The sequence below is a fragment of the Equus quagga genome, chromosome 14 (genome assembly GCF_021613505.1).
Source record: "Equus quagga isolate Etosha38 chromosome 14, UCLA_HA_Equagga_1.0, whole genome shotgun sequence".
Lineage (NCBI taxonomy): Eukaryota > Metazoa > Chordata > Mammalia > Perissodactyla > Equidae > Equus > Equus quagga.
This window is the reverse complement of record NC_060280.1, coordinates 59,864,099-59,876,116: the sequence shown is the minus strand read 5'-3', so window position 1 is coordinate 59,876,116 and position 12,018 is coordinate 59,864,099. Positions and strand designations below refer to the sequence as shown.

General features: G+C 46.5%; 1 protein-coding gene across 1 annotated transcript; it reads right to left on the bottom strand.

Annotated features, from left to right (window-relative positions):
• Positions 1 to 248: 248 nt before the first annotated feature.
• Positions 249 to 11,563, bottom strand: POU2AF3 (POU class 2 homeobox associating factor 3). The gene is made up of 5 exons (XM_046684884.1): positions 9,711 to 11,563; positions 7,918 to 8,012; positions 3,876 to 3,930; positions 2,241 to 2,470; positions 249 to 859 (listed from the first exon to the last, which is right to left on the bottom strand). The coding sequence occupies exons 1-5, from the start codon at positions 9,715 to 9,717 to the stop codon at positions 488 to 490; spliced, it is 759 nt and encodes a 252-aa protein (XP_046540840.1). The 5' UTR covers positions 9,718 to 11,563; the 3' UTR covers positions 249 to 487.
• Positions 11,564 to 12,018: the final 455 nt, after the last annotated feature.

Here is a 12,018-nt window from a genome sequence, read left to right as displayed (position 1 = left end):
TTTTCAGCCATCACAGCTATGTCTACTCCGTCGCCATGGGACCTAAGGCATCCCATCACATTAAAATAATTTTAAATTCATGAATAAGTGAGATCAAACTACCGCAGAGTAATTAGTGATTTCTAGAATTAACGGATATTAAAACCAATTGGAAACTACCACTAGAAAATTTAAAAAATAAATCAACATTTAATAATATAAAATTATTTATTAGTAAAAAAATTAGAATTTGTTCGTTACACAGAAAAGTAAAACAATTGAGTATTCCCTACAAAAATTTTAACTATCAGCATACAAAGTAGGAGTGGAATCATGACCAGGTCTGAGGACTTCATGTTAATGCCTAAGTTAGCATCAGAAAATTGAAAATGGTGACACGTAAGCTGTGCTTGGATATTTTGTTAACAGGTCGCACATCTCGGTTGTCATTTGGTGTGGTAGAAAAATAGATAGACACATGCCATGTTCCAAATGAATGTAATCTCTATTAACTATAGCAGATGTCACAGTTTGTTTCCCTCTTATAGAAATCACTGGTTCCTGCTGCTGAGGGAGCAAAGTTCACACAGTCTGTGCTGGGATAGGAAAAATACTCTGACGCTCTGATGGTGTCCAAGTGTTCTGCCTCACAGGACGCACAGTAGCAGACCGAAGTGGCGGCCGAGGAAAAGCAGTCGTACTGGGCATGTGAGGGCAAGAGAGGGTAGGAATAGTCTTCTGAAGGATAGCCACAGTTTCTGGTGTCCAGAGAAGGGGGGCAATTGTAATTCTCTGGAGCATATGAAGGTAGCTGAGCCGGTGAGTAACTGTAGTCTAAGGAACCAGAGAGAGTGGAGGAATCCGAAGGCGATTCTGGGGTCTAGAGAAATAAAAACCAAGGAACAAAGAGCTTGATAACTTAGGATTAAAAGAACTGAATAGAGTGGATTTATTAACTCAGGGTAAGAATACTAGGGATAAAAAAAACCACAACAAAACCCAAGCCAACCCAAGTCTGCAGAAGTAATTTTCTTTGCTTACTACGTGATTGCATGGCACCACATTCTCTATTTACCTATTTCTTTCCCAACAATAAATTGCCTTGCTCTGCTGGCTTCCTTTGTTATAACCATACTTAATAGGATGCTTTGTCCTTAAACCACAAAATCCCATTGTGCTGCAAGTCACCTGCACATCAAATCCTGCTGTGTGCCACAATATAAGCTGCAGGTGGCACCGTGGATGTTTCTCCACACCCTTGACTGTGGAGGACGAAGGGAACACACTCAGGTAGAACTGGGATCCTCAGTGATCCAGTGTCTAGGAGACTCCAGGATGCGAAACTACTCTTATTGTCACTAAAGTCTTGTCCCCTGAAGAGAAAGGTGCCTTCTGCTTTCTTTTAAGTTGGTGGGTCTACAATTATTCCTGAGAGAGCCTAACTTGGAAGCTGGAAGAGAACTGGATGATTGGGGCCCTGTATGCATACTCTTGTGCAGTTAATTTCTTATCCCCTTAAAATTTAGTCTGGTACCCATACAGACTTTTGACAAACAAAGAGAAAAAAGAATTTACATTTTTTTTTAATTTACTTTTTAAGGTTAAAATAAATTATGTGACTATCTAAGACAACTGACTTCTGCTACTGGAACCCTTACTCCATTTTCAAGGATAACACACTTTCAAACATTTGAGGTCCATCAGGAACAGACAAGCCAAATTCTTTCAAGTACTTGGGCTTCATTTTTTACCAACCATCTCAGACCCAAATGAGTTCTTGTGCCTGTAGCAGATAAAACAACCGGTTAGTCGAACCAGTTCAGTGTTAGAATAAAACAAAAACCCCTTATCAGAATGACAGTTTGGTACTGTGTAGAAACAGCCTTAATTCCATTTTCAAGAACTCAAAAATGCAAGAGCCATTGTTTAAATTAGTGATTTCCAAATAAGTAGATGTCTTAACTTTACAACTTTATACACATTAAATGACTATTGCCAGGAAGCCTTTTTATTGCCACACACCAACTTACTTGGGCGTAGCTGACTTGGGAAATCATAATTACTGCACGTGTGTATCCAAAGGTTTGTGCCCTGCAATGTGTGGCTATTTCTACCTCCACTGAGTTCTAAATAGCTGTCTGCTTGTGTCCTAGATAATTTCCTTGTTGATAGTATTTCTGTGATTTCTCATGAGATGATGCAAACTCTCTTAGAAAGCATTAAGCAATAATCAGGTTTTGTAAAGAACTGAGATACATTACCAGGCTCTGGTTGAAGCAGAAAGGGGCAGCTTGGAAGCTGTCTGGGAAATAGTGTGGAGTACTTTGCATGGAATTGAGCGAAGGGTCCGAGTGTGTCTCCGTCTGAAGGTAGGAATCAAAGATCTGGTCGAGGCAGCTCGGGTTTTCTTCACAAGAAACACAACTGGAAAATTCTCGGGGTTGAAAATAATTAGGCGTGGAAGAAATCGGCTCAGGCTCAAAACACAGTCCTAGCAGAGAAAGGAAACAACAGATTTTTTGTTTATAAATGGCACTTATGGATTTGAATGGAGTTCTAGCCTACACTCTGAATATTTACTACATCTAGGGGAAAGGGGGGATTAAGAAGTTCTCAAAAAGTAAACAGGCAAACAATTCCGAGTTTTTAGTTGCCTCAGCTAATTCAAGTCTCAAGGAAATGAATCTGGTTAATAATGTGGAAATTGGCTGTAAATTTGGCCCAGGGCAAAAACAAAAGAACAGCGATCCAACCTGTGTCCAACTGTCACAGTCAAATAAAGGCTCAAGTCTCCACTTTCTTGGACTATAAAGCATCTACATCTAATGCTTATCTTGGAGTTCAAGTGAATCTCTCAGAAACAGCTGATAGAGTTTGAAGCTTTAGGAAAAGTTCTGCTGCCAAGGGAAAGAATTCTCTTGATTAAGGGTTATTGCTTACCTAAACTTTTCACGTTTAGTTACTTAAAATTTGAGGATTGATACAAATGGCAACACAAATTATAAAAATGGAAACCAGGAATGTAGACTATATATAAGTATTACTTGTTTTAAATTTCAAAAAGCAAAAATATTTTCTTAGTAAACATGTTAACATGATAATAAAATTAATATGAGTTAAATACTAAACAAGAATAATTCTGAAAGCAAGATTCCTTTTCCATTTTGGTATTAATAGGCCTGATTTGTGATTATTATCCGTAAGTGCTCAAAGAAGATAGGTTTAGAGTGTGTCCATCAGAGGGACGCCAGAACACTAGATTATTTGAAGTCTCAGGTTTCCGTTAAGGCTAAGTTAAAGTGGCACATTCAGTGGGGAGCTCCCACAAGCACAGGTTTCCTTACATATGACCTCCTTAAACTCTTAGCTGCTGAGTGGCATAGGTAGGAGTGTTTATGTAATAGAGTTATTCGTATTGGGCTGAGAAAATTTACACTTGTTTGAACTGCTTTCAGGGAAGAGAGAAAAGAAGGAGAAGGAAGCCTCTGCCGGTTAGAAACTAAATGAACAAGAGGAAAGGCATTATTCTAGGATCTCAGAATGTTCTGTATTCCATCTCATAATACACTAACAAAGATAACAAGTTTCTGAAAACAATTCTGATCTTTTAATCAAGCTTAGGTACTTGGAGATGAGGACCTGGAATAAACGTGAAGAACGGACTCTTGGGGTAGAGTAGAGAGCAGAGAATAGACAGTTCAGAAAGGAGGACAAAATTTTGCATTTGTTTCCTTGCTGGGTTTGCATCTGGAGTGACTATGCCTTTTTCACCTTCTGATTGGTTGGATTCCAATTAAATGGTGGTGCCTCTCTTAAGCCCTAAATCAAGCACTGAGAGACTGTCGAGATGGACCTTTGAGAGTTTTTGAGGGAATTGTAACACGGGCTGTACTGACCTGCAGGAGATGGTGCAACTGGGTCTGAAAGCTGGACACTGTTGCCTCCAGACAGCTGCCAAAGCAAGAATAGGACCATAAAGCAAAGTGAATTAAAAGTTCCATAAAGGGAAACTTAAGGCATCTTGACGTGAACTATGTTGCCTTCTACTCTAAGGTAAGCCAGGTTCTTTCTTCTAAAAAGACTTACTGTTGTTAAATACAACCAATGTTATATTTTATTTAGATGCAATTTTGATGTTTGCTTGGGGGTTTTTTCCTAATGTCAGATTCTCCCATTTAAATTTTAAAGGTTATTAATTTTGATAAAAAATTAACTTAAATGATTTTTATATTACATAGAAATGTGACAGTTTGAGAAAACTCAGTAAAGAGCCTTTCTAGTAAGCAATTTAATTTAAAATTAATAAGAACTAACACTTTAATTCCAACTATCTATAACTTAGTCAATTATTTTCCTCAAAATTTTCACATAAAGTCTGGCTGCTTAGCTCCAGGAGTTTGTTTTCCTAAAAGGACACAATTCCTAACATTATGAATCCTGGAGAGCTCAAAATATTCACATGTTCTTGCTAGCCATGAAATACTAAAGTGAAAAATATTTTCTTAAAGCTGTGACCAGTAAGCTGGAGCCTATCTACATTCTAGTTAAAGGTCAGGAAATATTTCAACTCTTTGTATTTTTTTTTTTTAATATTTTCTATAAAAGTTGCTTTTTTCACTACTATATTTAAATACTTGAAGTTTATGAGACCGTTCCTTATAACTATTTAAAGTCAGGCAGCCTTTATCTTCCAGTTGAATTGATAATTGTACTAACGGAGTAATTGAGGAATTTTTTTCCCCCTTAGGTTGGAGGTGGTGGCTTTAAAGTTTAAAGGACCAGCAGTGCTCTGTGATTCTGTGCTGGGAAGCCCAGCTCCCCGCACCTCTCCTGGGTTACAGGGTCTACTTACTCCTGTACACCTAGCCACTGGGAGACCGCACAGTCAGCCACTGCTGAAACAGGAGGTGGTAATTTTGAAAATGATCCATGCAGTAATGTCATGAACCAGGAAGCTGGAATCCTTCACCAGCTCTTTATGCAAATATCTGGCTGCAGCTTGAGCTAAAGTACTTGGACGGAGTGGGTTTTAAAAAATCTGCTTCATTGTAGAGCGCTCATTAACCCCATTCCTCCCCCGAAAGGACTGTTTGTCTGCCTCCCCACGTTATCTCCCTCAGGTATGTTTACGATATTCTACTAGATATGATCTTTCTAGTCATGGGTTCACTTTCTGCTTTGCTCCAAGAATACAAAGAAAGGCACCTCTTTCTTAGATTTCAAACAGCACAAAAATCCACAATCTATAATTTATAAAAACACATCAAGACTGTTGAAAAAAATTAATAATAAAAAAGGGTAAATTATATCTTTTGATAAGTACTAACTCAAGTTTCCTTTCATCCTAAAGGTAAAAGAATTGTGTGTATGTGTGTATATGTGTGTGTGTGTGTGTGTAGCACTGTTTGCAAGGTGATCTGGCCGAAATAAGTTTTTCAATCAAATTTACAAATCTGGCACGCATGTGTTTCTCCTGGCACTGTTTAAGACCCTGATATTTGTCTCAATCTATAACTTCCATTCACGATTGCCTTCTTAAAATTTCAGATTGTGGATACTTACTCTGACTTTATAACAGGCTAAGATAAATTTCTTCTCACTTTGTATATTTGATAAAATTAACTCTCTCCTTGGCTTAAAGCTTCCCAGAGGGGTCCTTCAACCATCGAACAAATTGGAGATCCTCTCTGTTAAACCAGAAAGGTCTACACCAAGAAGCAGGCAGACATCATACCCTGGGATCTGCCATCCTTGCCTCTGACTGTACCCTCACAGCTTTCCTAGAATCCAGATCCTTCTGATCGTTCCCAGTGAGGGATTGTACATCTGGCTCTTGTAATTAAATCATCTGTGTTACTCCTACATGCCTGTGAGGGCATGGGCAGACAGAATCTTCCAGGAAGCCAAGCAGAGCAGGCTTTGCTCTGCATGTTCCTGCAAGGCACTGGTTCATAAGCGCTGCTTTATTATTTCTCAGGGGGAAATTTGGAAAAACTTAGATAAGTCAAACTGCTCTAGGGAACAGATACTGGTCAGATCCACGAGTGAAATGTTTGACCCTTGCTCTTCATTCCTGCAGCTAGCTAGCAAGGGAACAGTAGCCAAACCACCCTGGAAGAGGCCAACAGCAATAAAATCGCCATGCCCAAATGAGACTTCTCCAGGTGCAGCTGAAGCAGAATTCTACCATGTACCAAAGCTCCTTAACGAAAGATTACATTCTGTTATGAACATCTTGATGTTTTGCTTTTGCTCCAGAAGCATTCCCCAGTTCCCTTGTTCCTGGTTTTATTACTTTTATAACCATCTCTGAATTGAAGAGGTCGATGGTTGAGGCTACCAGACTCCTGCTCAGCACAGCTGGATCTGCAGAAAGATAAATTTAGGGGACCAATAGGTGGGAAGTTTTTTTCTATTAAGAATGAAAAGACCTTGGTCCTACTTTTAGCTCTACCACGAGTAACTGCAAGACTTTGAACTTTACCTGTAATAGATCTCTGATCTGCTTACCACCCCTGGTTGTTGTAAGACCTAAATGAAATAGAGTGTGTGCAAGCACTTTAAAAGGACCACTGTAAAACCCTCTACAAAAGGAAGGAAGTTTATTGTGTTAACTGAAATTCTGCATACAGAAGTAATCACTTCTCCAGCAAATGTACAATTTGTGCGGGTACATGCCCTATCATGGCAAACTCACACCTGATCTCAACTCTACACTCTGTGCAAAGGCTGTGAATGAACATTACTGAAGAGCTGGCTTTCAATCCTTGGCTGTAATTTTATTTTAGTTGCTTTTCAGAAATAATAATAATGATAGCTTACATTTTTGGGGCACTTACTAAGTGGAAATCTTCTGAGCGCTTTCTATGCAATAACTCATTTAACCCTCACAGAATCCTATTATCTCCAGTTTAAAGATGAAGAAACCGTGGCAAGTGAGACTGAGTAATTTGAGGATATACACCACAGAGGAGCCGAGAACTGGCCCACTGGTTCTAGAACTTGTGCTCACTGCCCCTACATCAGTAGCCTCTTCCCACAAAGGCCCATTTCATGAAGTCATGCATTGCACATAAACAGCATCAGGTACAAAAACCGTTGTGGGGCAGATGCCAATAAGCTGGAGACAAAACCAATCCTAACACTGGCAATATGGGCCCCATGTGTCATATCCTACATCCACACCCAAACCAAGCCACAAGTAATTGTATGATGAATTGCCCTCTATCAGAGGATAACCTTACCTAGTTTGTTTGGTTCTGCTGCTGCCCTGAGCGATCTTGGCAGTACTATCTGCTTTAGCACATATATAAAGTGACAGGTACCCTTGTGACTGCCCAGATCCATCTCGTCATAACTGAAACTGCTTAAGGCTTCATTACATCATAAGGAGGTGGTTCTATATCCTGAGCTGTCTCCTCTGCAGATACATGGCTCTTTCTGCTGGGAATTTCAATGCCTGGTGATTTACAGATAAATGACCTCAGAGGCTGGGTTCCCGAAGAATGAGGAGGGAAGGGGGAGGGTGTTCCACAGAGATTCCTTCCTTGAAGGGCTCCCTAAAATGAAATGGGTTTCTGGGAGGATTTTCTTTGGCTATATGAGGGCACACACACTGTCTTCCTAACAGAAGAACAACCTCCTTACCTGCTGGCTGCTCCTCACCCTGCACAGGACCAACAAACTCTTGATACTCAACTATGATCATATGAGGACTGGGCTCTCCCAAATTCTGAGCCCCACAACATGCCCCAGTTGTTCTTTGAGGCTTCCTATGACGAAGTGGGATGAAGCTGGGCACAGAAGTCATAAGAACAGCTGAGGAAGGCCAGGTCTGGAGATGGTGACTGGGTTCTCAGGTGGGCTCCTGTACCTTCCCAGACCCAGGGCTAAATGAGGCTGAAGGAGTTGAGTAGTAAGAGAAGGGTTTATGCTTACGGTTCCCCCTGAGGCTGCCTGGTGCGCCCTTCTCTGCTGCAGCAGCTCCTTCACCGTGATCTTCACCCGGACACCTTGGTACACTTTTGGTTTTTCTGGGGAAAAGCAACTGAGTCAGTGGTCAAGTGCAAGTTTTGGGAGTTGGTGGTCCTCTTTATAGACTATAGCACCTGAGGCCAGGTTCCTAGGTTTGGCGAATGCAAAGAGAACGCTAAAAGACAAGTGGGAAAGAAACTCAAATTTCTCAAACTTGAAACGATGAAGCTCCAGAGGCAGGGCAGGTTTCAGGGCCCCAGTGGGAACAGAACCTCTGGAAATCTGTGGGGCCACACATGTGCAAGCTTGGAGCCTCTTCTTTATCCACCAGATCAGGTGTGGCTTCTGGGGAGGCTCCGACCTCTACTTGCCCTTGGTCTGAAAGCCAGCCCTGGGGCTGGCAGCAGACAGGTGCAGTTTGGCGAGCCTTGTCCTTGGGCCGGTGAGGGACCTGCTAGACGAAACCCAGTAAAGGGACCAGGCCCGGGGACATCCCTCCCTCCATCCCGTCTATCTTTGCCTTCTGCCTTCTCTCCCTCGCCTCTTTTCTCCGCCTTTCTCGCTCTCCATCTTTTCCTCCTCCCGCCTTCGGCCCGGCTCCTGCTCTCCCTGCTTCTCTTCCCTTCCCACCCCCTCCTTTCTGGGGCAGGCATCTCTCCGCCGCGCAGGGAGCCTCCGAGGCGAGTCCGCGCAGCGCGAGCTCCGGGGAGGCCGGGCCGGGCTCCCGAGGATCGCGCCTCCGTCTGGGGGCCGCCCTCCGAAAGGGGCCTCCCCCGGGGCTGGCGGGCCGGGTGGAACCGGCCTGGCTTGCTAGAGAGTCCAGGCGCGGGCCGGAGGGGTCGGCGGGGAGGGACGCCCCGCGCCGGCAGCGGGGGCAGCGCAGCCTCGGGCGGGCCCGCGGAGCCACAGTGAGTAGGTTGGGCCGGGCCGCCAGGCCACGCCGGAACGGGCGGGCGAGCTTCCCAGGTCGGGGGTGGCCGGAGGAGTCCAGTGCGACTCCGGCCCTGACCTCGACCCTGGAGTGAGCGCTGGGGGTATGGCGCGGGGCGGGGCTGGGCCCCGCGCCTTGGGGCGGCCGCGCGATCAGCCTGGTGGCTTGGGGACAGTGCCAGGCCGCCAGCGCCTCGCCTGGTCACTGCGGAGACCGCAGCTGGACAGGAGGGAGCCCCCCTGGCCAGGTTCCGGGAGCTAGGGGTCTCCCCAGGAATGGAGGTTGCTCTAGGCGTCGCCCAGACACAGGGAATCCCGTGCCGGCCCTCAGGGCCAGGGCCCCGCGCCCTCTCCGCGGTCCAGTCCCCCGACTTGCCGCCTCGTTAGCGGCTCTGCAGACAGCGGGCGCGGCTCGGGGTCCCACAGGGACCGCCAGCGCTCAGCCGTGTGCTGCCGGCCCGCCCTGCTCGCGTCCGGGGCTCACCGTGAGCCTCTAGCTCCCCCCGCCGCCGCCTCTGGGCGCGCAGAGTCCGCGCCGCAAAGCCCCAGGGTCACCCCTCTGGCAAAGGGGGAGGGCGGGTGGGGGGACCGAGGTACAAGGACGTTTGCAGTGGCCAACTGGGCCTCTGGACCTCTGCCCTTGGGAGCAGGTGCCGAATGGGAGCGGCCACAGAGTGGCCCGGGACCTCTCAGGATCCCCGGCTCATCCTTGCATGCCCTGACTTTGTGCCTCTCTGTTCTGTGCAGGAGAAGCTGTGGAAATACGCCGGGATCGAAACGCCCCTGGCCCACATGACCCCACCCTGGGAGAAGCAGCCGAGAGTTACCGGACATCGTGGTCAGCAGAAGCTGGGCCGGTGGCTGGGTGCTGCAGCTGCAGGGACTCAGTGCCTAGGAGGGCTCCTGTGCAAGGAGAGAAGCAGAGATGCAACATTTTTAAAGTTTCACAAAGCATCCAGCTGCACTCAGGTTCCTGGAGCAGGAGACAAACAGAATTAATGTTTTATACCTTCGGGTATAGGTTTGAGTTTTTTCCCCCTCATGCCAAGTATTTAAAACCTCTAGAAACCCATGATTTGACAATCAATGATTGCGCGATACTTTCAATTTGAATATTCAAAGGCTTAACAAAATGGACTATCTTCTGCAGAAATCCTGCACACAGGCACCCCACAGAGAGTCCAGAGAAACAGGGAGTGAGACCCCTTTGGGTCCTGGCCCTTGCTTTTACTGTATTTTGAGCATTTTTCCCACCTTCCCACAGGCAGAGCAGGAGTCCTCAAAGATGCTCTGTATTTCTGCCTCAAAGGCAACTCCGGGGGCCCTGAGGGACTTCGGCTGCCCTTCATGACCACTTGAGCCAGGCTGGCCAGTCACACTGATTCCCACATCCCCAATCTCCATTTTAAGGGCAAATCTCAGGTTTTGGGGTGTGAACATGGCAGCCAGTAGGTATGGCATGTCAGAAAGTTATGTGGGCCCAGGTTGCAGGCCGGAGGCCCGGCAGGGGCCTTAGCTCTGCACCTCGTCTCCTTCTGGCCCCGCCTGGCCACGTGCCAGCTTCCCTGCCCTTTGTGCCACTTTCTGTCTGGACCCCAGACGCTGGGGTTTCTACAGAGAATACCTGCCCATTAAGACCCTTTGCTCCTCCCCAAGGAGCTGGGGATGCCCGTGGGGCCTAGCCTTTCGCAGATTTTCTGAGGCTGGTGTTTCTTCGCTGGGAAGTTCCCTCTTCTTTCCTCCTCCTCTCTCTAGAGCCATCCCTGCCTTTTTGTTGCAGGAGCGTGTGTCTAGAAACAGTGGTAAGCTTGCCTCCTACTCATTTTAGCTGAAAGGACATGGATTTGTGTTCCAGCCTTCATACTTGGAGGGGAGGTCAGGCTGCCCCCTTGGTCCAGGCCCGAGCCTGTCACAAGTGACCGGGACTGTACTGGGTTATGTTCTCTAAGCACTTGCTCTGCCTCTCTCGTGCTTGAGAAGACAGGAGTGGTCTAGAGAGGGAGCAAGTACCAGGCCAAATCCTCTCCTAGCCCCCGAGGGGCTGGGGCAGCCCTGGAAGGCAGAGAGATAGGGTGGGGTTCCCTTTGCAAATAAGCCAAGACATTCCCATGATGCCAGGCCAGGTGATGGTTAGAGGCCTCTGCTGTATGTTCCCTAAGTTCTCTGAAATGCAGAAAGTGGAGTTGAGCCCCATGGGCCACCAGAAAAATACCTGAATGCCCTCCAATGTGTCCCATGCAGGGTGGAGCATTCGGAGATGGGAGAACAGGGGTCTCTGAGAGTGACAAGACACCAGAGTCTGTGATGGATAAGACTTGCTTGGCCCCTGAAGCCATGTCTCTGAGGGAGGGGATGAGAGCTGGTAACACCTGAGTGGCACCTGCCATTGGACGGCAGGATGGGGTGTGTTTGTCTCCAGCCCAGCTGGAATCTGTCAGCTTCTGGAGCCTTTTCCCCCAAAGGTCCCTGAGCCTGTGTCCTGAGTTTTCTTGGTGGACGTCAGGCCTGAGGCAGAGTTGGGAGGAGGGGAAGGACATTGGGAGTTGTCATTCCTCCCTGCCCTCCCCTGCCTGGGCACTGCTCCTCCTGAAGGGACAGTGAGCAAAGCAACGTGGAACTGGGGACATCTCTTGTCCTCCTAGCTTCTTCCGTTACTTCTTTTCTCTTTTGTCCTCCTTTTTGTTTTACACTTACTTTGGGGTTTGCTTTTTAAAATCTCCCTCTTTGTCCTTTCTGTTTATTTTTTTTCCGAGATTCTTTTTCTTTGTTTCTCTTCCTGTCACTGCTTTCCTCCATCTCTTGTCTGCATTGTTTTTTTTCTCCCTGGCCCCTTCTGCGTCTCTTTCCCCCTGTTCTGGGGTGCCATCTCATTTTTTCAGGCTTAATCTCCTTCCAAGCCTCTCCTTTTGCGTGGAGATGGGCAGGGACAGAGGGAGGCCACTGAGGTCCCTTGGCAACATCGTTGAGGTTGATGCTGATGACTGGCTGCCCTGTAGGAAGGGCAGGCAGGGGTTGGGTCAGCTCCCTAGAAGTCTTTAGGGACAGCGAAGAATTCTTTGTCCCTTCCTCCAGGAGCCTCTGCCTGAACCTTGCAGCAGTTCTGGGGGCTTCTATGTTGGTCCCTGCTGCTGGGAT

Excerpts from the sequence above, each read along its gene's own strand:
- POU2AF3 (XM_046684884.1), bottom strand. Across the intron at positions 3,931-7,917 it reads AGGCAGCCTCAGGGGGAACC|CTGTCTGGAGGCAACAGTGT; the intron begins GTAAGCATAAAC and ends TTGCTTTGGCAG. Across the intron at positions 2,471-3,875 it reads AGTTGCACCATCTCCTGCAG|GACTGTGTTTTGAGCCTGAG; the intron begins GTCAGTACAGCC and ends TTTCTCTGCTAG.